The sequence below is a fragment of the Hyperolius riggenbachi genome, chromosome 7 (genome assembly GCF_040937935.1).
Source record: "Hyperolius riggenbachi isolate aHypRig1 chromosome 7, aHypRig1.pri, whole genome shotgun sequence".
Classification (NCBI taxonomy): domain Eukaryota; kingdom Metazoa; phylum Chordata; class Amphibia; order Anura; family Hyperoliidae; genus Hyperolius; species Hyperolius riggenbachi.
The window spans coordinates 317,024,489-317,048,048 of NC_090652.1; the positions used below are offsets into that span (position 1 = coordinate 317,024,489).

At 48.2% G+C, this 23,560-nt stretch overlaps 1 protein-coding gene across 3 annotated transcripts in view; it reads right to left on the bottom strand.

The window, feature by feature from the left end:
• Positions 1 to 621: 621 nt before the first annotated feature.
• LOC137525917 (TGF-beta receptor type-2-like) overlaps positions 622 to 23,560 on the bottom strand; it is a 29,997-nt gene continuing 7,058 nt past the window's right edge. Inside the window, exons 2-7 of one of the 3 annotated variants that reach the window (XM_068247127.1) lie at positions 15,915 to 16,065; positions 10,748 to 10,950; positions 9,671 to 10,494; positions 4,226 to 4,367; positions 2,929 to 3,056; positions 622 to 1,233 (exon numbers count right to left, since the gene is read on the bottom strand). In XM_068247127.1, coding sequence (XP_068103228.1) covers positions 1,105 to 1,233; positions 2,929 to 3,056; positions 4,226 to 4,367; positions 9,671 to 10,494; positions 10,748 to 10,950; positions 15,915 to 16,065 — 1,577 coding nt within the window. In that variant the 3' untranslated portion in view covers positions 622 to 1,104. Of the gene's footprint in view, positions 1,234 to 2,928; positions 3,057 to 4,225; positions 4,368 to 9,670; positions 10,495 to 10,747; positions 10,951 to 14,034; positions 14,288 to 15,914; positions 16,066 to 23,560 lie in introns of those variants that run through there. The other 2 variants (XM_068247128.1, XM_068247129.1) reach the window with 2 other exon arrangements.

Consider the following 23,560-nt stretch of genomic DNA (forward strand, 5'->3'; position numbering starts at 1 on the left):
CCCACCTCCATATTGTATGAGAGCTTACCCACATGACCTCCCCATAGTATTCAGGGTCGGTTGCCCACCGAGGTACGTGGAGGTGGGTAAATTGGCCAGTCATTGGATGTGTGGGCCAGGCTGTACATATTATTAGTGAGCATACACGTGTATTTGACATTTTTTGCACGATTGTACAATATTTTGTCAAGCTGTAGGCAGCTTAAGCTTGCAACTCATTGGCCATTTCTGCTGCACAATGGAGGCTTATGTTTGTTGTCGCCCCACAATCCACCTGTGAACCTGAAGTGGGAGGGATATGGAGGCTGCCATATTGATTTCCTTTTAAACAATGCACATTGCCCGGCTGTCCTGCTGATCCTGCCTCTAATACATTTAGCCATAGCCCCTAAACAAGCATGCAGATCAGGTGCTTTGACTGAAGTGTGACTGGATTAGCTGCATGCTTGTTTCAGGTGTGTGATTCAGCCACTACTGCAGCCAAAGAGATCAGCAGGGATGCCAGGTAACTGGTATTGTTTAACAGGAAATAAATATGGCTGTCAACATTGTCGCTCTCACCTTGGGTTCACTTTACCATCATGTGTAGTAGGAAGATAAACCACACACACCGATCACATGGATGACAGCCGGGCTCCTGTTTTATTCAGCACAGTAAGGTGGTTATTGGCTGCTCTTAGTGACGTCCATGAAGCTGGGAGTGGAGTCTGGGTTCCTCAGGGGCGGGACAGAGGTCGGAGGCGTGGCTTCCCCCTTGATTCATATATCTTCTTAACAGAGAGGGCGGTGGAGTCGGTACAAAAATCATCCGACTCCTCGGTTTATGAAACCACCGACTCAGATTCCAGGAACCCAAAAATGCTCCGACTCCACAGCCCCGGTAGCAATGCTCCCAGCATACTCTGCCAGCCACAACTTGCCCGTGTTATTCCAGTGACCATCGCCTGAGCAGATTCCCGGATCATGGGGGATCTGATAGCTGAGAAGCTCATGCTAGCCTCCTGTTAGTAGCTTCATACATAAGACTCTCCCTGAGCTGGGTCCAATATGGCCGCACCAACGCCATTATTCAGTCTCTTCCTCTCTGATAAACCTGGATGTCGTTCAGCTGACGCCATCTTGGCTCATCTGTTCCATGTAGAGGAAGCGTTCTGCCACGCAGTGCGCTGTCAGTCGGGCCTCCGGGTCGTGGTCCCAGCACTCTTCAATGGTGTCGCACAGGAAGTTCATCCCCTGGAAAAAGAAACCCAGGTGACACTGATGTGTAATTCAATTTACTGTGAGGGAAAGAAGTATTTGATTCCCTGCTGATTAGGCCTGTTTCCCCTCTTATCATGAAATGACCTATCTATAATGGTAATGGGGGGATTATTGTAGCTGTGAAAGACAGGATAACAAAAAAAGACTCTTCAAACATACCTTAGTTCTCTAAAGTCAGTGTTTCCTCACTATATGTAGGTAAGGAGCAGATATTAGGAGCTGCCTCTGTAAAGGAGAGCTCCTAATTCCAGCTTGTTACAGGAACTGCATAAAAGACGGACTTCCAAATATTCACGCCACTTGTAATCATAATTTCGATTACATACTGCTGGCCGCGGTAGAGGGCGGTTTACATGTCTCCACCTTTAGCTGATGCGGTCCATACCGCCCTCCTTCCGGGTTTGAAGGAGGAGGTGTTGGAGTGATGTGGAAAGCGACATGGACCGCCTCAGCTTTAGTTGACGTCATAGGTAAGTGAACCCCACTCTACTGCGGCCAGCAAAACTTAATCAAAATGACGAACGACAGGGCTATTCGGAAGCCCATCAGTATAAAATGTCATCTGTCCACAGAAGCAATCACTCAGGTTCCAGACTAATGCTGGGAATACACCATACAATTTTCTGTTATGCTGGACATACACGGCGGAGTATTTTCTTATCAATCGAGCCGCTGATTCCCGGCTCGATCCCTGCGGGCGGACAATGGGCAAACATGAAGCGATGATAAGGAAGTGCCCGCGGGGACGAGCGGGAATCGATCCGTACCGTCTATGCCCAGCATCTGATTCTCTAATTCAACATGTTGGAAATGTATCTATCTAACCATCTATCTGCCGGGCAATTAGGCATTGTTCTACTCAGCAGGAGATAACCAGAAGACAATGCACCAGAGATAATGACCAGTCTCTACAGAATATAATATAATTATGCATTCTAACAGAAAAATCTAACAGAAGAATCTGAGAAAATTGTATGGTGTATTCCCAGCATTATGCTGGGCATACATGGTAAGTTTCTGATGGCTCGATTGATAATATCCAACGTGTCCGATCACCGCGCCGGATCGATTCTGTGCTTGATCCCCGTGGGCAGACAATAGAAAAAAACGAGCGGCTGATAAGAAGGGACAAGCGGTGACGCGCCGGCATTGAGCCAGCATTACAACCATGGCCAAGACCAAAGAGCTGTCCAAGCACGTCATGGAGGAGATTGTAGATCTGCACAAGGCTCGTCTACAAGACGATCACTAAGAAGCTTACTGAGAAGGTGACAACAGTTGGCGCCATAATTCACAAATGGAAATAATACAAAATCATCTGGGGCTCAATACAAGATCTAACCTTGATTGCAATAATCATGAGAACGGTGAGGAAGCAGCCCAGAACTACACGGGGGAACTTGTCAATGACCTCAGGGCAGCTGGGACCACAGTCACCAAGAAAACAATTGATAACACACTACGCAGTGAAGGACTCAAGTCTTGCAGAGCCCATAACGTCTCCCTGCTGAGGACAGCACAAGTACAGGCCCGTCTGCAGCTTGCGCGCTGTTAAAACAGTGCAGGAGATTTGGGCGCAGCCGGCGCTACCATAGGCCACAGTGTCTGATGATGTAATAACAGGCAACCGCTTCTGCACAATATTGTATAGTTCCCCGCACTGCTCACCGGTTCTCTCCTCCAGGAAGTGGGGATGTCGGGGCGTCCCCTTCCGTGTAGCACCACATCCCTCATAACCTCCACACACGGCTGCTCCTGCACCATGGAGCCAAACGGCAGCTCGTAGCTCTTCACGTCTGCCGGGAGAAATGACCAATCAGCACACAGAGACAAGACATGCCCCTCCCCTCATCATTATATATACACTGTCAGTACTCTGTGGCAGCATGGTGGCGTACTGGTTAGCACTCTCTCGACTTGCAGTGCTGGGTCCCCGGTTCAAATCCCAGCCAGGTCAACATCTGCAAGGAGTTTGTATGTTCTCCCCGTGTCTGTGTGGGTTTCCTCCAGGCACTCCCATTTCCTCCCACATTCCAAAACATACAGATACGTTTATTAGCTTCCCCCTAAATTGGCCCTAGACTACGATACATACATAAACATGAGACTATGGTAGGGATTAGATTGTGAGCCCCTCTGAGAGACCATTAGTGACAAGACAATATACTCTACAGCGCTGCATAATATGTCGGCGCTATACAAATACTAAATAATAATAAATACTCCCAGAGATAAGAGTAAGAGGAGTGCTGATCTTGTAGTGAGTGGAATATGTAGGCTGTCATGTTTATGCCACATGTCTGTACTATAGTATACAGTATTTGCATTAATTAGCAGTCCACAGAGTTTTCTGCATTGCACATCTGAACTGCTTGCAACAAATGTATTGAAAATACCCAGCTGGTTTCTGACAGGCTGCATCCAGTCATTCCTTATTGCCAGGAAATTGGGAGCTCCTCCCCTAATGCAGATCAGCTGACCCAGACCAGTTCCCAGCAGCAGAGGGAGGAGGAGGTCATAGTCAGGTGACCTGTTTTGAGATTATAGGTTGGTGCCCCCACTAGCTCCTCCCTGACCATTTCAGTTCACAGACTGCAGTTACAAACTCAGCCAGTCAGGTGACACAACATGAATAATGCAAACATGTTTTATACAATGCAATTTCTGATATGTTCTAATCTACATAATATGCATAAAACAAGACCTAATTACGTCTTTAAGTCGAAGACTGGGAACCAACATGCAGCCAGTGGAGGCAGAAGATGTAATTTGTACATCTGTTCTGCCTGGGTCTATCATTCAGAGCAGACAGGCAGTAATAGCAGCCTCCATATTCCACTCCCCTCCAGTACTGAGCATATACATGCTGCGCCCATCAGCTGCCCTCCTAGATTGTAAGCTCTTCTGCAGTCAGTCATAGAGAGTCTCCTACACAACCCCCACATGTCAGTGACGTTACACTCACCTCCGATGGCCGTACAGCGCGACGCCACTTCCCACAAGACCAACGCCAGGGAGTAAACGTCCATCTGCTTAAAGGACTCTAAATCCTCCAGGTTCACCCGAGACTCCAACACTTCAGGGGCCATGTACCGAGCCGTGCCAACCTGCAGAGTATACAGGACGTTATATACTGATGTAAGGGGAGGAGCCATGTACCGAGCCGTGCCAACCTGCAGAGTATATAGGTCATTATTAGTGATGGTCATGTCTAGGAGAAGTCATGGAGAAGCATGTGATCAGTGTGGTCAGGTGATAGATATGTAAGTCTCTTATTAGTGATGGTCATGTCTAGGAGAAGTCCTGGAGAAGCATGTGATCAGTTTGGTCAGCTGATAGATATGTAAGTCTCTGATTAGTGATGGCCGTGTCTAAGAGAAGTCATGGAGGAGCATGTGATCAGTTTGGTCAGCTGATAGATATGTAAGTCTCTGATTTGCTGTGATCACATCGTGCATTAGCACATGATCATGACTAGCAAATAAGAGACTTGCATATCTATCACCTGACCAAACTGATCACATGCTTCTCCATGACTTCTCCTAGACATGACCATCACTAATTAGAGACTTACATATCTATCACCTGACCAAACTCCATGACTTCTCCTAGACACAACTATCACTAGTTAAATTAGAGACTTACATATCTATCACTTGACCAGACTGATCACATGCTTCTCCATGAGTTTTAGACATGACCACCATCACTAGTCATTATGTATATTATATTGCTATACGATGATGTTTAGAGGAGGGGCTTGTGTAACAGAAGCTATGTAATGCAGGGCCACCCAAGATGGACAGATCAGAGCAGAGTTCAGACAAAACGCAAATCCCTGGAGAAGTCAATGGCAACCCGCTCGTTTTCTGCCAAGAAAACCCCATGGACAGGACCAGAAGCCTACCCGATATGAGACTGGAAGATGAGGTTCCCAGGTCGGTAGGAGTCCAAAATGCTACTGGGCATGAGCAGAGGGCAAATACAGCGCCAAAAAGATTGAGTGTCCGGGGCAGAGCTGAAAGGATGCTCCGCTCCGGATGTAGGAGGAGATCAAAGTCTGATGCTGTAAAGAACAATACTGTATAGGAGCCTGGAATGTAAGATCCATGTATCAGGATAAACTGGAGGTGGTGAAAGGTGAGATGACAAGACTCAACATCCACATCTTAGGAGTCAGTGAAAATGATATCTTAATCCAAGTCAAACCAAGCCATCATTGATGATCTGCCAACTTCACTGATGATCTCCTGTGGACTGCTTCTTACCAGATTGATTATTGATGCAACTTTGCTGAACCCCTTAAGCCACATCATTGGTGACATTTGTCTCATCTTGGTCTAACTGCTGTCCCCCTGTCTATGCTTCCACTCTCCACACCCCATTCTACCTTATCCCATCAGTACAAAATGTTCCCTCCTATTCACTCCCTTACCCCTCCACCATTTCCAAGCTATCTCCCTCCCCATCTAGCTCTCCCCCATCACCCCATGCTCTACCTCCACCTCCTTCTACACCTTGTCCCCCTTCTGTTTCCCCGCACCCTCTCCCCTTCTGTCTTTAGACTCCCTTTTGGCCCTCAACCCCCATGCACCTCCCTTCCCTCCCCCCAAACTCTACCCACACACCCCCTCGGCATAACCTTTCCAGGTTCCATAACCTAACATTTCCAGAATCCGTCCCTTCTTTTCACAAGAAGCAACTAAAATGCTTGTACATGCCCTAATCATCTACCGTCTTGACTACTGCAACACCCTACTCTGTGATCTACCAAAAAGCAGACTGGCACCTCTCCAATCCCTACTAAACTCTGCGGCCCGTCTCATCCACCTCTCTTCTAGATCCTCTGAGGCAGCCCCTCTCTGCCAATCCCTCCATTGGTTACCAGTTGCCCAAAGGATCCAGTTTAAACTTCTCACACTTGCATACAAAGCTCTACACAAGCTATCGCCTCCATACATTTCCTCTTTAATCTCCAGATACCGCCCCGCCCGGACCCTCCGTTCCTCACAGGAGACCCTTTTGTCCTCCAGCCTAGTCACCTCCTCTCACTCTCGCATCCAAGACTTCTCACGGGCGGTCCCTCTCCTTTGGAACTCTCTCCCTCAGTCGGTTCGTCATGCCACGAGTCTGGAAACCTTCAAACGTACTCTGAAAACACACCTGTTCAGACAAGCCTATAATTTGCTATAGGCAGCACTGAAGGCACACTGGCTCACCCACTAATCCTTGTGTTTCCTTCCCTTTTGTTTCCTCCCCACTACCCTCTAGATTGTAAGCTCGCAAGGGCAGGGACCTCCTCCTAGTGTTTCTCATACTGCTGTAATTTTAACATATGTATATGTACCAACTACATATCAACTATGTATGTATCTGTATTTACTCTATTCAATGTCATGACTGTACAGTGTCTTGTATTTCTTATGTATATTTGTTCCCCATTCTTTGTTTGTACTATGTACAGCGCTACGGAAGATGTTGGCGCTATATAAATAAAAAATAATAATAATAATAATTCCTATCCATCCTACCCCTAGGCATTCGCTCCGTGTTTCCTGTGGTCTCTGGAATGCCAGGTCCACCCGCAATAAGCTGCTCTCTGGAACTCGCTCCCTCCAGCCACCAAACTCGCCCCCACCTTTAATACCTTCACACAAGCTCTCAAGACTCACCCTTTCATGCTCACATACCCCCTAAACCAGCACCATAATATGTTCTGTTAGACACCCTCTCAACAGATACACCTATTGTCTCCACCCTTTAGATTGTAAGCCTCTGGCAGGGCCATCTCCCTTAGTGTTTCCAGCTTGATTATGCAATTTTACTGACAATCACCCCTCTTGTGGACTAGAACAGTCTCTATTTTGACCCATAACACTGTATTATCAAATCATTTGCATGATCTGGTTTTGTTGTGAGTTTCCTGTATGTCCTACCTTGTATGTTAACCCTTTTATCTATTGTGCAGCGCTGCGTAATATGTTGGCGCTATATAAATACAATAAATAATAATAATAATAATAATAAACCGTTCAACATTGCTGTAATTCCAATCTATGCCCCAACTACAGGTGCCAATGAGGATAGAACCAATTCTATGAATACTTACAAGACCTCCTAGAACTAAGACCAAAAAATTTCACTTTTATCATAGGGGATTGGAATGCCAAAGTAGGAGATAAAATTACTGGAATATCAGGCAATTTTGGGGTACTGAATGCAGATTTCCAGAGAATAACAAGGAGAGATTAGAAGGCCTTCCTAAAAAAAAGGAAATAGAAGAAAACAACAGAGTTAAAGTTCTTAAAGGACAACTGAAGTGAGAAGAATATGGAGGCTGCCATATTTATTTCCTTTTAAACAATACCAGTTGCCTGGCAGCCCTGCTGGTCTATTTGCCCGTAGTAGTGTGAGTGAACACCACCAGAAACAAGCATGCAGCTAATCTTGTCAGATCTGACAATAATGTCAGAAACACCTGATCTGCTGCATGCTTGTTCAGGGTCTGTGGCTAAATGTAGTAGAGGCAGAGGATCAGCAGCATAGCTAGGTAACTAGGAAATAAATATGGTAGCATCCATAGCCCTCCCATTACAGTTGTCATTTGAAGAGCTGGGAGTACCGGATAACCTAACATGTCTCCTGAGAATCTTGTCAGCAGATCAAGAAGCAGCTGACACAACTGACTGAACATGGAACAACCGATTGGTTCAATATTAGAAAATGAGTACGACAAGGCTGTATATTGTCACCCTATTTATTCAACTTACAGTATATGCAGAGTGTATTGTGCAAAATGCTGGACTGGATGAAGCAAAAGCTGGATTTAAGATTATTAGAAGAAATAACAACAACCTCAGATACAGAGATGACACGACTCTTATGGCAGAAAGTGAAGAAGAATTAAGAAACCTCTTGATGAGGGTGAAAGAGGAAAGTGCTAAACGTGGTCTAAGGCTCAATATTAAAAAACTAAGACCATGGGATCAGGACCCATCCCCACCTGGCGTATAGATGGGGAAGAATTGGAAGCAGTATCAGACTTTGTGCTCTTGGGCTTAAAGAGACACTGAAGCGAAAAAAAAAATGATGATATCATGAATTGGTTGTGTAGTAGGGGTAATTACTAGAACACTGGTAGCAACCTGTCCTGAACTGTTCCCTGTAAAAGAAAAACACAATACAGTTGAGATAACCTAATCAGAAGTCAGAGCTCTCTGTGACTTTCAAAGTCGCAGAGCTCAATGGCTATTTGCATAGATAACAACTGGAGTTTCTTAACTCTTCCAGTACTGGAAACAATATTAAGGCCCATACACACGTCTGATTTTCGCAAACGACCTGTCCAGTCCAGTCTTATCGGCTGAACGACAGACTGTACACACGCCCGATTGGACGTCCAAACGACGGGTCGTTTGCAAAAGTCAGACGTGTGTATGGGCCTTAAGGATTATGTCTCTGCTCCTAATGCTTTATTTCTTAGCTGTACTACACAACCAATTCATTATATCATATTTTTTTCCGATTTAAAGATCACTGCAGATGGAGAATGCAGCCATTAAATTAAAATTGGAAGCATTGACAAACTTGCACAGTAAAAAACAAAGCAAAGATGTCACGTGGCAACAAAGGTTCATATAGTCAGAGCCATGGTTTCTCCAGTAGTCATGGATGATTGTGAGAGTTGGACCATAAGGAAGGCTGAGCGCCGAAGAATCAACACCTTCGAATTGTGTTGCTGGAAAAGACTTGTGAGAGTTCCTTGGACTGCAAGAAGATCCAATCAGTCAATCCTTAAAGACATTCCCCATGACTGTTCATTGGAAGGAGCCATGCTGAAGATGAAGCTGAAATACCTGGACACACAATGAGAAGGCGGGACTCATTGGAGAAGGTCCTGATGCTGGGGGAAGATGGAGGGCAGGAGGAGGAGGGGATGGCAGAGAATGAGAAGGCCAGATAGTATCATGGAAGCAACAAGCATGAGCTTGGAGAGGCAGTAGAGGACACAGAGTCCTGGCATGCTGTTGTCCATGGGATCACAGTAAGTCAGACATGACTGAATAGTAACTGAACAACATAAATGCCGCCTGCTGTACTCTTTGGCAAAGCTGGGGGGGGCGATCTACATTTGGCTGCTTAGCCTTCAACGACTAGTGTGACTCTACAATATACACAGCATGGGCAGCCATCTGGGTCACGAAAGGACTTAGTGTCATATTGACTATTATGAAGAGATATTTGGTATTGGCACGCGTCTTGTTCTCAGGGGCTGGAGATGAAGTTTGCCACAAAGCAATTCCACCAGATATTGGATCAAAGTTTCCCTAGATGCATAGAAATGTGCAACAAAACCAATAATTTGGTCACTTAGTAAAAGGTGACAGGTTTGCTTGGGTGACAGACTCACCTGTCCGCTGTTGGCAAAGTCATCTACGGTGAGTGATGGGTCTAGTCGTATGGCTATGCCGAAGTCACACAGCACGCACTCACAGTCACCCTTCACCAGGATGTTGGTGCTCTTGATGTCCCGGTGAGCAATGGCGATCTTTGGTGCTCCGCAAGGCGTGTAGTCGCCGTGCAGATGGGCCACACCATTGACGATGGAACCCGCCATCTTTAACAAGGCAGTCCAGCTGAGGGTGTGGCTGGATAGGTAATCCTTCAGATTGCCGAGTCGGTGGTAGGCGGTGATGATCCAGCACTCCTTCTGCAGGCCACTGACTCGCTCTTCAGCCGTGATGAACTGCAGGACATTCCGATGCTTCAGGTTGGCGTCGGTGAAGATACGGCTCTCGTTTCTCCAGGAGGAATATTCCAGGTAGGGGAAAATCTTGACCGCCACCATCTCGTGGTGACCAGATTCGGTGTGTTTCAGTTTGGCTTGCCACACTTCTGCAAACCGGCCTTTGCCAACACGGTGATCGAGCTCGATGGGGAGGGGCTCGGTGTTGTGGTTGATGCTGTTGGCGCAGGCGGTACTTAGGTTGCCCTGAGAGCTGCCAGACAGAGAGGAGGACATTTTGTAGCCGTAGCCTGGCTTCCTGCTTTGTAGTGGCACGCCGGTGGCGGAGCTGTGCCCAGACTTCTCCTGCCAACACTTCCTCCTCTGCCTCATCCTCTGAGTGCGATAGAGGTAGAATAATATGGTGATGGTAATTGTCAGTATCAGAGGTGGGAGGAGACAGATGGCAGCTACAGGAAGAGCTTCCCGACGGTGCAGCAAGGAATACCCTGAGGGCACAACAGAATAAACAGGAAATGCTTAAACCACACAGGAAGTCAGAATTACAGCAATACTAAATCTTCTTCAACCCTAGTAGTTTAGATGAAGGTGCCTCTTTTCCCTCATCTCCTATCCATGACCCAGTGCCCTCTGACTTACTCTGTGCCTATTCCCCCAGGGCTCCCAGAGCCAGCTGATGGGCCCCCCAGGTCTCCCCCCAAGCTAATAGTGCTCCCCTGGGAGTGGGCGGGACCCCCTTACCTTCAGACGTGTTGTAGAAGAAGAGTTTGTCGTTGCACTCCTGCTCGTCCAGACATCCGCACACATACAGCCTGCCCGTTTCCGATGGCATCGCGTGCATCACACATCGTGTGGAGTTATAGCTGGGCACCAGGACGCCCTCTACAGGCAGAAGGGGGTGATGGCAGAGCGATGTGACCTGGACACTGTCATTGTCCTGCTTCCTGGACATGGAATAAAGAGCACCTGTCACATTTAACCACAAATTAACACAACAGACTGATGTGTATAAAGGCCCATACACACGTCGGATTTTTCCAAACGACGGGTCGTTTGAACGTCCCCGTCGTTCAGTCATCCGCACGCCAAATCGGGCGTGTGTACAGAGTGTCGTTCGGGTGATAAGACTGATTGTGGATCGCTCAAGACCAGTTTTATCACCCGAACGACAGTCAGTACACATGCCCGATTTGGTGTGTGGACGACTGAACGACGGGACGTTCAAACGACCCGTCGTTCGGAAAAATCCGACGTGTATATGGGCCTTAACACAGACTACTGCAGGAAGCTGAATATCACTAATACCTTAAGAGGGCTTGTTGGTCTCTTTTAGTCTTCTATACTTTCCTAGTGGATTTGGGTAACCATGATTGTGGGAGGGGAGGAGACACACTACTGCAGGGAGATCTCACCATTGTGGGAGGGGAGGAGACACAAACTACTGCAGGGAGATCTCACCATTGTGGGAGGGGAGGAGACACAAACTACTGCAGGGAGGTCTCACCATTGTGGGAGGGGAGGAGACACAAACTACTGCAGGGAGGTCTCACCATTGTGGGAGGGGAGGAGACACAGACTACTGCAGGGAGATCTCATCATTGTGGAGGAGACACAAACTACTGTAGGGAGATCTCACCATTGTGGGAGGGAAGGAGACACAATCTACTGCAGGGAGATCTCACCATTGTGGGAGGGGAGGAGACACAAACCACTGCAGGGAGATCTCACGATTGTGGGAGGGGAGGAGACACAAACCACTGCAGGGAGATCTCACCATTGTGGGAGGGGAGGAGACACAAACTACTGCAGGGAGATATCACCATTGTGGGAGGGGAGGAGACACAAACCACTGCAGGGAGATCTCACCATTGTGGGAGGGGAGGAGACACAAACTACTGCAGGGAAATCTCACCAATGCGGGAGGGGAGGACACAGGCTACTGCAGGGAGATCTCACCATTGTGGGAGGGGAGGACACAGACTACTGCAGGGAGATCTCACCATTGTGGGAGGGGAGGAGACACAAACTACTGCAGGGAGATCTCCCCATTGTGGAAGGGAAGGAGACACAAACTACTGCAGGGAGATCTCACCATTGTGGGAGGGGAGGAGACACAAACTACTGCAGGGAGATCTCACCATTGTGGTAGAGGAGGAGACACAAACTACTGCAGGGAGATCTCACTATTGTGGGAGGGGAGAAGACACAAACTACTGCAGGGAGATCTCACCATTGTGGGAGGGGAGGAGACACAAACTACTGCAGGGAGATCTCACCATTGTGGGAGGGGAGGAGACACAAACTACTGCAGGGAGATCTCACCATTGTGGGAGGGGAGGAGACCCAAACTACTGCAGGGAGATCTCACTATTGTGGGAGGGGAGGAGACACACACTACTGCAGGGAGATCTCACCAATGTGGGAGGGGAGGAGACACAAACTACTGCAGGGAGATCTCACTATTGTGGGAGGGGAGGAGACACACACTACTGCAGGGAGATCTCACCATTGTGGGAGGGGAGGAGACAAACTACTGCAGGGAGATCTCACCATTGTGGGAGGAGACACACACTACTGCAGGGAGATCTCACCATTGTGGGAGGGGAGGAGACACAAACTACTACAGGGAGATCTCACCATTGTGGGAGGGGAGGAGACACAAACCACTGCAGGGAGATCTCACCATTGTGGGAGGGGCACAAACTACTGCAGGGAGATCTCACCATTGTGGGAGGGGAGGAGACACAAACTACTGCAGGGAAATTTCACCATTGTGGGAGGGGAGGAGACACAAACCACTGCAGGGAGTTCTCACCATTGTGGGAGGGGAGGAGACACAAACTACTGCAGGGAAATCTCACCATTGTGGGAGAGGAGGAGACACAAACCACTGCAGGGAGATCTCACCATTGTGGGAGGGGAGGGGAGGAGACACAAACTACTGCAGGGAAATCTCACCATTGTGGGAGGGGAGGAGACACAAACCACTGCAGGGAGATCTCACCATTGTGGGAGGGGAGGAGACACAAACTACTGCAGGGAGCTCTCACCATTGTGGGAGGGGAGGAGACACAAACTACTGCAGGGAGATCTCACCATTGTGGGAGGGGAGGAGACACAAACTACTGCAGGGAGATCTCACCATTGTGGGAGAGGAGGAGACAGAAACCACTGCAGGGAGATCTCACCATTGTGGTAGGGGAGGAGACACAAACTACTGCAGGGAAATCTCACCATTGTGGGAGGGGAGGAGACACAAACCACTGCAGGGAGATCTCACCATTGTGGGAGGGGAGGAGACACAAACTACTGCAGGGAGATCTCACCATTGTGGGAGGGGAGGAGACACAAACTACTGCAGGGAAATCTCACCATTGTGGGAGGGGAGGAGACACAAACCACTGCAGGGAAATCTCACCATTTTGGGAGGGGAGGAGACACAAACTACTGCAGGGAGATTTCACCATTGTGGGAGAGGAGACACAAACTACTGCAGGGAGATCTCACCATTGTGGGAGAGGAGGAGACACAAACTACTGCAGGGAGATCTCACCATTGTGGGAGGGGAGGAGACACAAACTACTGCAGGGAGATCTCACCATTGTGGGAGGGGAGGAGACACAAACTACTGCAGGGAGATCTCACCATTGTGGGAGGGGAGGAGACACAAACTACTGCAGGGAGATCTCACCATTGTGGGAGGGGAGGAGACCCAAACTACTGCAGGGAGATCTCACTATTGTGGGAGGGGAGGAGACACACACTACTGCAGGGAGATCTCACCAATGTGGGAGGGGAGGAGACACAAACTACTGCAGGGAGATCTCACCATTGTGGGAGGGGAGGAGACACAAACTACTGCAGGGAGATCTCACCATTGTGGGAGGGGAGGAGACACAAACAACTGCAGTGAAACTTATACTTGAAATAGGTTTCTCATTTTAAGGTTATGTTCAATGAATATTATGCCTTTTGCGGTCCAAAACATGCTGCAAATGTCATCCCTAATTAACATAATATATCCCTACCAGTAAAAAGGCCCGCCCGTAAAAAAAAACGGGCGCTAAGTCACAGCCGCTACCCCCGCAATGCGCTCACATACGCGTCCCGCTTGCTCGTTCCCCACCACTGTCTGAAGTATATGCACACAGGGAGCTGCTTGCTTGGCAGTTGGAAAAAGCTGTTATTTCCCACAATGCAATGAGAACCTCTGTGAACCACACACAGCAAACTGTCAGGTCCGGCCCTGTGTCCTAACTGCCCTGGCTGCGCACATGCTCAGTACAAGAAAGCCAGGGACACACAACCATTCAGCTGATGACGCAGGGACACTTGCATTTTATTGTATAGGGTATAATAAAGCCCTAACTATCTCTGCATCATCCTCCTGTCCCCGTGTCCCGTGTGTTTTGGCTACTGCGCATGTGTAGCCGTTGGGACAGGAGGAGGACGGGGCCAGGGGGGGCGGGCGGCTGCGTACACTGACATGCGGCGGTGAGAGAGACCTAGAGCCCGCTTTTAAAAGGGCTTACGTTTACCAGCATATATACTGTATATTCCGGCGTATAAGACGACTGGGCGTATAAGACAACCCCCCAAGTTTTCTAGTTAAAATACAGAGTTTGGGATTTACTCACCGTATTAGACTAAAAAAAAATTAAAAAAACATCATATACTGGTGCTATGTATGAGCAGATACTGGTCCTGTACTCAGTGGCGTAGCTAAGGAGCAGTGGGCCCCGATGCAAGTTTTACAATGGGGCCCCCCCCAAGCACTCTATACGTAACAATTGATACGGCGCACCAAAACCTGCCAATGGCAACTACAGTGTCAGAGGTGCAAGAAAAGGATGGGAAACAGCTTGTTAAGGATTACCACTATTCAAAGTATCTATAGAAGTAATTATTATGAGCACAGGACCAATAGAGAGCTAATACTGAAGTTGAGGGAGGGCCCTTTGGGGCCCCTCTGGCCCAAGGGCCCAGATGCGGTCGCTACCTCTGCAACCCCTATTGCTACGCCCCTGCCTGTACTGTATGTGGTGTCCAGTATATAACAGTATACAGGAAAATGACTAGTTGGATTGGTCAACTCTCCCTCTCCCTAAGTGGATTGGTCAGCTCTCCCTGTTTATCAGAGCGGTATGGAAGAATAGATCGCTCTGTGCCCATAAAACCCGCCTCTTTCACCCTTCTGGCCCCGCCCTTGTATCCTATTTACCTCCTTCTCCGCCTCTCAGATCTCGCACATGTGCGCCTGCGCCGCTTCACTACAGTCCTCAGCAGTGAAATCTGAGAGGCGGTAACAGGATAGGGCGTATAACCCGGTATCAATGACACCCGGCGTATAAGACCACCCCTGACGTCTCAGATGGTTTTCAAGGGTTAAAAAGTAGTCTTATACGCTAGAATATATATATATATATATATACACACAGTATTTATGAAATGTGACAAGGTAATTATCCAATAGGAGGGACCACACTTGTGTCTGCTTGAACTGCTGATGCTACTTGGCGTTTTGCCACACAATATTTGCGTTTTGTGCGTGTTGCTAACGCATGAATTGTCTTTTTACAGAAGCCAGAGATTTTAATGAGGAATCACATGCGTTGTGTGGGGGACGGTCATGAAGGTTGTATCCTTTTTTCAGCGTTCTACAGAATCGCAGATGGCCCCTGAGAATGCCATAGAAAATCATGTCATGCATTTTTTTCATGCGATTTCGCTTTGCAGCAAATTTCTGCTGAACTGCACAAGTGTGATCCCTCCCACACATTTGGCAGTATCGATCTGCCAATCGGTGCGCTAGGAATGCTGTGTGCTGCAGGATTCAATCAGTAGGTTAATGAGCGGAATGCCTGATCTGGGTGTGACATCTGCTGGTGTATGGCGGGCGGCTGCTTACCATACAGTGATACAGATCTCCTGGGGATTCTCGCAGTAGGCGCTCAGGCTGCAGTTGGTGTAGCAGACGCTGCCGTCACAGATCGGGTGAGTATTGTCGCACAGTTTACACACGTTGCTGCTGGAGCTGCGATAAGCTGATGTCAGCGTCACTGCGAGAGACACAGAGGGAAATACGTCATTAATATAACTCTGTCTCCCCCACCACCTGGAAATCCCCCCAAGCAATAACCAAATATAACCAGTCACCACCTTCCCAGGGCCGGGCCTACCATGAAGGCACCTAAATCTTGTGATTCAGGCGGCAATATCTAGGGGGCGGAGTTTGGAGAAACAGTTTGGATCACCTGGCACCTGCCTCCTCTCTGCTTTCCCATCTGTCTTCCAGGTACACACACTACCCTCCTCATCCACACAACCCCTTCCTCATTTGACTGGTGGCACCTGCCGCGACTAATCAGGCGGTAGTGCTGGCACCAGCTGGCCAATCACAGCCGTCCTCTGATCCTTTTGCTAACTGGTGCCGATGGTCTCATGGGTGGGACCACAGCACCTTCATTGGGCCAATCACTACACTCGATCAGTAGTGACATCTGATAGGTCACTGCTACTGCTCAAGTCTAGTCCAAGTGCCTTGATTGCATGCCAGACCTTCTCCTCTGACTGGCCATGTTGATCTCTTGTCGGTGATGATGTTTATATGAGGTGTAGATATGATATGAGGTATATATGATGGGGGGCATAATAGGCGTTTCTGGGGGGGGGGGGGGGGGGGGCATCCGCTAAAGTTTACTTCAGGCAGCAAAAAGTCTAGAAACAGATATCGGGGTGCTAAAACAGAGACAAAACTGGTAAATGCTAAGGTATATATAATACAGCAAATAAGCGATTAATAATGCAGCTATGTAAAAACTAGGGATGCTTGCTGGATTCCGCGGAATTCTTAATTCCGCGATTCCGGCCGGAATTAGTTCAATTCCGATTCCGTCGGTTGGAACGGAAATGCTAAACCTGTAAAACGGAATTTTCCGGAATCGAAAAAAATTCTCTCATTCTCTCTCTCTCTCTCTCTCTCTCTCTCTCTCCTCCTCCTCCAAGGGTATCATCTTTCAGGGAATTGTAGTTTTTCAAAAGCCAGCTTACATACCATGGCTGGGAATTGAACCCAGGTCTCAGTGTGTATTAGGGAACTGACATCCGCTATACCACCAACAACACTACATGCTGAAGCCAGCCTAACATGTACCATTATGAGCAATCCAAATGAAAAAGTAGCATGCCAAAAACCAACTCACCGTGGCTGGGAATTGAACCCAGGTCTCAGTGTGTGGTAGGCAACTGACGTCACGTATCCGCCATCCAAGAGAAACCCAGAGAATTTTTTTCCGACGGAATCCGGAATTCCTCGGAATTTCTGACAAATCCGGCGGAATTTTCATAGCGACGGAATTTAGCACTGACGGAATCCGTGATTTCCGGCGGAACGGAATTTGCTGGTTCCGATTATCAAGCACAACAGCAATAAATGAAATGCGTTACAATGACACAAGGTAAAGATGACAATGTGATAAAATGATGGCCGTACAATAGGAAGCAATAGTGGAGTGACTGCGCAATATATATTCATATCAGCATATGGCCAACATCAAACTATATCGCCCAGATATTGAATCTGAATAACATGAATTTTTGTGCCAAGTTGTTATTCAATTCAAAGTCTATTCCCGAAAGTTGGGACATCATTTCTGGAAAGTAGGCGCAATTGGAAGGTACAGATGAACCACGTTTTTCTAGAGGTCTATTTGACACATGTACGCTCTTTGGCATAAATGGTTGTTTTATTTGTTGAATTTTTTTTCTTCTGTTTGTTAACTGCCTCTGGACTTCAGTAGATTGAGTCTAGGAGCTCACTAGGCAGCGCGGAACATAATGCGGTCTCTGCATTTTGCGTTTCTACATTTTTCGGTGCATTTTTTTTTTCAATATTTTCCTCTTTTTGAATGGAGTAAAATACAGTATCATATTTAATTATAAAATACATCAAAAACACATGTAAACACGCAGTCCTCTGCATCTCTATTGAAATACATTATGTGAATAGTACGTTTACATGCATTTAAAGAGAACCAGAGACAAAGCACCCTCATGTATTTTACCATATATATGTTACGGCCAGAACCCGAAGTTTGGCCACTTCTAGTTCTGGCCGGCCACTTCGGGTTCTGGCCGGCCAATGCGCGAAGTGGCCGCTGCGCTGCGGCCAATGTGAGAAATGGATTGATTCCTGTGACATGAATGTATCTTCTGGCCGCAGCGCAGCGGCCAAACGTATAACCACTTAGTTAATTTGTTGCAATTAAGCCGGCGGCAATGTAACAATTCAAGCCGCCGGCTTTTTCTCTGCCTCTCTCTCTCTCTCTCTCTCCTCTTATGGGCACAGCCGGGCGGGGACACGCGTGTCCAGGAGAGTCGTTCGTGGCGCCAGGAAAGCAGAGCGGGGAGGCTGCAGACATTGCTTCTGCCAGCACCCGCTCTGCAAGAACGGCAGGATTCCCCTGCCGCGACGAACGACTCCAGGGGGGGGGACACTCGTGTCCCCGCCCGGCTGCCCATAGGAGAGAGCGAGAGAGGCGGGGGGAAGGAGGAGAGAGAGGCGGGGGGAGAAGGAGAGAGAGGCAGAGAAAAAGCCGGCGGCTTGAATTGTTACATTGCCGCCGGCTTAATTGCATTGAATTAACTAAGTGGTTATACGTTTGGCCGCTGCGCTGCGGCCAGAAGATCTATTAATGTCACAGGAATCAATCCATTTCTAACATTGGCCGCAGCGCAGCGGCCACTTCGCACATTGGCCGGCCAGAACCCGAAGTGGCCGGCCAGAACTAGAAGTGGCCAAACTTCGGGTTCTGGCCGTAACATATATATCAGTGGGAACATGACAGTAAACACCTACCCTGCTCTCTGTTTCATGCTTCTCTGCTAAATCTGCCTGTTATCAGCTCTGATAAGAACCCCGACTGAGCATTCAGTCTGGCTTTTCCCAGAATGATTATAGCTGAGTCAGTCTTCTGTGATGTCTTTTCAAGCCCAAGTCTGCCCCCTTGTGGCTCTGCTTTGCTGCTTCGAGGATAAATAGCAGGAAAGCAGAGCCGCAAGGGGGCAGACTTGGGCTTGAAAAGACATCACAGAAGACTGACTCAGCTACAATCATTCCTGTGAAAGCTAGACTGAATGCTCAGTCGGGGATTCTTATCAGGGCTGATAACAAGCAGATTTAGCAGTGAGGATGAAACAGAGAGCAGGGTAGGTGTTTACTGTCATGTTCCCATTGATATATATGGTAAAATACATGAGAGTGCTTCATCTCTGGTTCTCTTTAAGAAATATGCAGCAAGTTGAAAACTCAGACATGTGCCTTTTTTATGTGGCCCATAAAATTTAATTATGGGCAAAAACGCTAGCGATCCTGCATAGTGTGCTCCGAGCTGAAATCTACGCCTTGTTTGTGGCCGGTTATTCCTGCCAGGGGCACACTGACGCCATTCTCATCTCCCAGCTCAGCAGTCTGAGAGCCCTTCCTCATCGAAAATCACAGTCGCGCTGTGCTGCGATTTTCATGTATTTTTGAGCATGAGGTTTGATGCGATTTTCAGGTGCGATTGAGTTTCCCTGCATGGAAAGAAGAAAAGACACTCAACGTTTTTTCAAATAGGAGATCGCAAATTGTATTTAGCGCTGCGTTTGCCATGCGATTTCCATTTTCTTCCGTTCATTTAACCCAGTCATAGGCAAAATGCAGCAGGCACGAGGATTGTGTTACAAATGTATCACTCCACTCTGTACAAGGCACCACGATCACTATTAGAGTTGGGCCGAACCTCCGATTTTAGGTCGCGAACCGGGTTCGCGAACCTCCGCGGAAGGTTCGGTTCGCGTTAAAGTTCGCGAACCGCAATAGACTTCAATGGGGATGCGAACTTTGAAAAAAAAAAATGTATGCTGGCCACAAAAGTGATGGAAAAGATGGTTCAAGGGGTCTAACACCTGGAGGGGGGCATGGCGGAGTGGGATACACGCCAAAAGTCCCCGGGAAAAATCTGGATTTGACGCAAAGCAGCGTTTTAAGGGCAGAAATCATATTGAATGCTAAATGACAGGCCTAAAGTGCTTTACAACATCTTGCATGTGTATACATCAATTAGGTAGTGTAATTAAGGTACTGCTTCACACTGACACACCAAACTGTTCACTGAACAGAACAGGTATGCAGTGGCGGGTTCACTGAACAGGTATGCAGTGGTGGGTTCACAGAACAGGTATGCAGTGGTGGGTTCACAGAACAGGTATGCAGTGGTGGGTTCACAGAACAGGTATGCAGTGGTGGGTTCACAGAACAGGTATGCAGTGGTGGGTTCACAGAACAGGTATGCAGCCAGGGACAAGCTAAGCCTAACTAATCTTTCCCTATGAGAGAGTGTGCAGCAGCTCGCCCTACTCTCACTAATGCAGGCACACGAGTGACCGTAATGGTCGCCGCTGCCTGCCTTTTATTAGGGGGGGTGGGGCTCCAGGGGCTAGTGTAGCCTAATTGGCTACACTGGGCCTGCTGACTGTGATGTAGAGGGTCAAAGTTGACCCTCATGGTGCATTATGGGGCGAACCGAACTTCCGCAAAAGTTCACCTGCGGGACGCGAACGCGAACCACGGAAGTTCGCATGGAACCGTTCGCAGGCGAACCGTTCGGCCCAACTCTAATCACTATGCTAATCATTGTGTCCTTGTGATCGGCAAAATGCATGCGCCTCAAATAGTTGATGGAAGCGCATGCACTGTAGAAAGGCCCAGCAGGAGACGATTGAATTGGCTCCTGACCCTGTGATTACTGTGAGCCAATCACAGTGATGTGCTTCAACATGACAATGCCAGGATTCAGCGTGCTCATAGTGAGAGATTGCTTCAGGCCGCATGAGACATCCCCACACATGGTTAGGCCACAGAGAGTCCAGACCTCAACCCCACTAAAAAACTGTGGGTTGTGCTGATGAATAATTTTCACAGTGGCCCGACTCTTCCTCTCTACAAGATCTCGGCAAAAAAATGTATACAGAAATAAATGCTGTGACATAGCAGGAGCTCAGTGCCATAACGAATGTGTGCCATGAACAATGCAGTCCAGCGCAGTATTAGCATGTGTGACCTTTGCTTTCGGATGGGCAGTGTAAATACAGTGTAGTAAAGTACACAGACTGGAACAGTGGTATCCACAAGGGTGTCAGTGAGCAGTTATATCCAGTTGAGTAAACTGCACAATACACATAAGCAAGCGTCCATTACTGGCGATGTGTCGGCGTCCTTTGTTGAGGTGCAGGAGGGGCGGAGCAGTGGTGAGTGGGATGTGCAGGAGGGGCGGAGCAGTGGTGAGTGGGAGGTGCTGGAGAGGCGGAGCAGTGGTGAGTGGGAGATGCTGGAGGGGTGGAGCAGTGGTGAGTGGGAGGTGCAGGAGGGGTGGAGCAGTGGTGAGTGGGAGGTGCTGGAGGGGTGGAGCAGTGGTGAGTGAGAGATGCAGAAGGGGCGGAGCATCGGTAAGCGTGGGGTGCTGGAGGCTCCAGCATAGTCACACTATTACCCCTGCCAGTTGTATCCCAGAATTCCCCCCTTATTGCTGTATTTAATTTGCCTGGTATCAGTTCAGAGATGGACAGTAAGGGGCCCATTCTCACTAATTGCCGAATCGCGGACGATCGCTAGCGCTTTCTAAAGCGCTAGCACAATATTAAGTATTGGCGCTGATCGCCGGTGCTTCATGATTAGCGGCAATCGCAAAATGCACTACATGCAGCATTTTACTGCGTTTTAGAGCGATTAGAATGATAAAATGCGATTGCTCAAAAATCGCGAGAGTGTACAATGATTTTACCACGCTAATCACGGGAAAATCAACAGCGCAAAACACTAGCGCTAATCACTGGCGTTTTGTGGTTCCAAGTGAGAATGGGCCCTTACACACATCGGTTTTGTGCAAACGACCCGTCGATTGGACGTCCAAATGACCGGTCGTTTGGATGTCAAATCGGGCGTGTGTACAGTCTGTCGTTACTGTACACACGCCCGATTTGTCGTCCAAACGACGGGTCGTTTGCGCACATTCAACGTGTGTACGCACCTTAAAACGGATGGCCATATATCACCCAATGCAAGGCCAGATCAACTATTAGATAGATCCCTCCCTGATCGAATCTGATCTGAACACTGCACAGCTATTTCCAATAGATTTCAGCATGAAGTATATTGTAAATCGTCCTCTCTCCGATTGCCTGGCCGCCCCCAAATATATGTCCCCCCCCCCCCTCCTCAGTGTCCCACACTGCCACCGGAGGGTCCAGGAGTCCTGCCGGAGGATGAGCGAGCCTTCACACTGAGCACAGGGATGGGTGGGAACATATACACTTGCAGGGACAGCGGCCGGGGGTCCGTCATGTCCATAGGTCATCGCGATATCAAACGCCATTACTGCCGCACACCCAATCGAGTCCTGATGATTGAGATTCTGCCAGCATTCCCAATCAATCCTTTTGACCAATTTCAGCCTGAAATCGATAAAAAAAAAAAATCGATCAAGCGGACAATGTTGTGCCACAGATTCTCAGATTCGGTGCAATGACAAATCGGAAGGTCGATCAGCCCACAATATCGAGTGATGTACGGACAGCTTTGCTGCTGAGCATGTTGTGCAGCGAGTGACCGCTGAGCCCCCCAGGCCGCTCTGATGACGGGAGTATGGAGCTCCGCTCATCTCTGGAGACAGCAGTTTTGGCTCCGGCCTCCCCTTCATCTCTGCACGCCAAACTTTTTTCGCGTATAATTAGCTTACATTTCTTCCAAACTTCTCTTTTTTAGCCAGATTTTGTTTGCTTGAAGTTTTAGCGTTGGCGTTTCGGTCACATCTGGACCGGGGCTGTCAGGCCTGCTGGCCACATGAAAACACCAGAGAATTCATGGGGAAGAGCGCTCAGCTGGCTCACATTAGGATATTGATGAAGATGTGGCTGCTATTAACGCTTTCACGACCCGCGGTGGAAGATCTGCATTGTGTAAGAACTCCGGTACCGACCAATCAGATCTTATTCCTTACCAGCCAGTGAGCTGACTTCCGATTGGCTGCCAAAAGTTAGTGTCTCCAGGTAATTAAGTAAAAGGGGTCCTTTTCAACCTACATAACTTCTAACAATAAAAAGTTCCAGGTGTTTATGTGAAATAAAAAGACAGACTACACATTTTTAAATCAATGATAATAATAATAATAATAATAATAATCATAGGTGCACCCAGTATAGGTTAGCCAGTTATAGGTGTCTCAAGTACAGGTTAGGCAGGTATAGGTGCCCCCAGTACAAGTAGCCAGGTATAGGTGCCCCCGTATAGAAAGCCAGGCATAGGTGCCCCCATTATAGGTACTCAGGTATAGGTGCCCCCAGTATAGGTAGTCAGGTATAGGTGCCCCAGTATAGATAGCCAAGTATAGGTGCCTCCAGTATAGGTAGCCAGGTATAGGTGTCCCCAGTATAAGTACTCAGGTATAGGTGCCCCCAGGATAAGTACTCAGGTATAGGTGCCCCCAGGATAAGTAGCCAGGTATAGTTGCCCCCAGG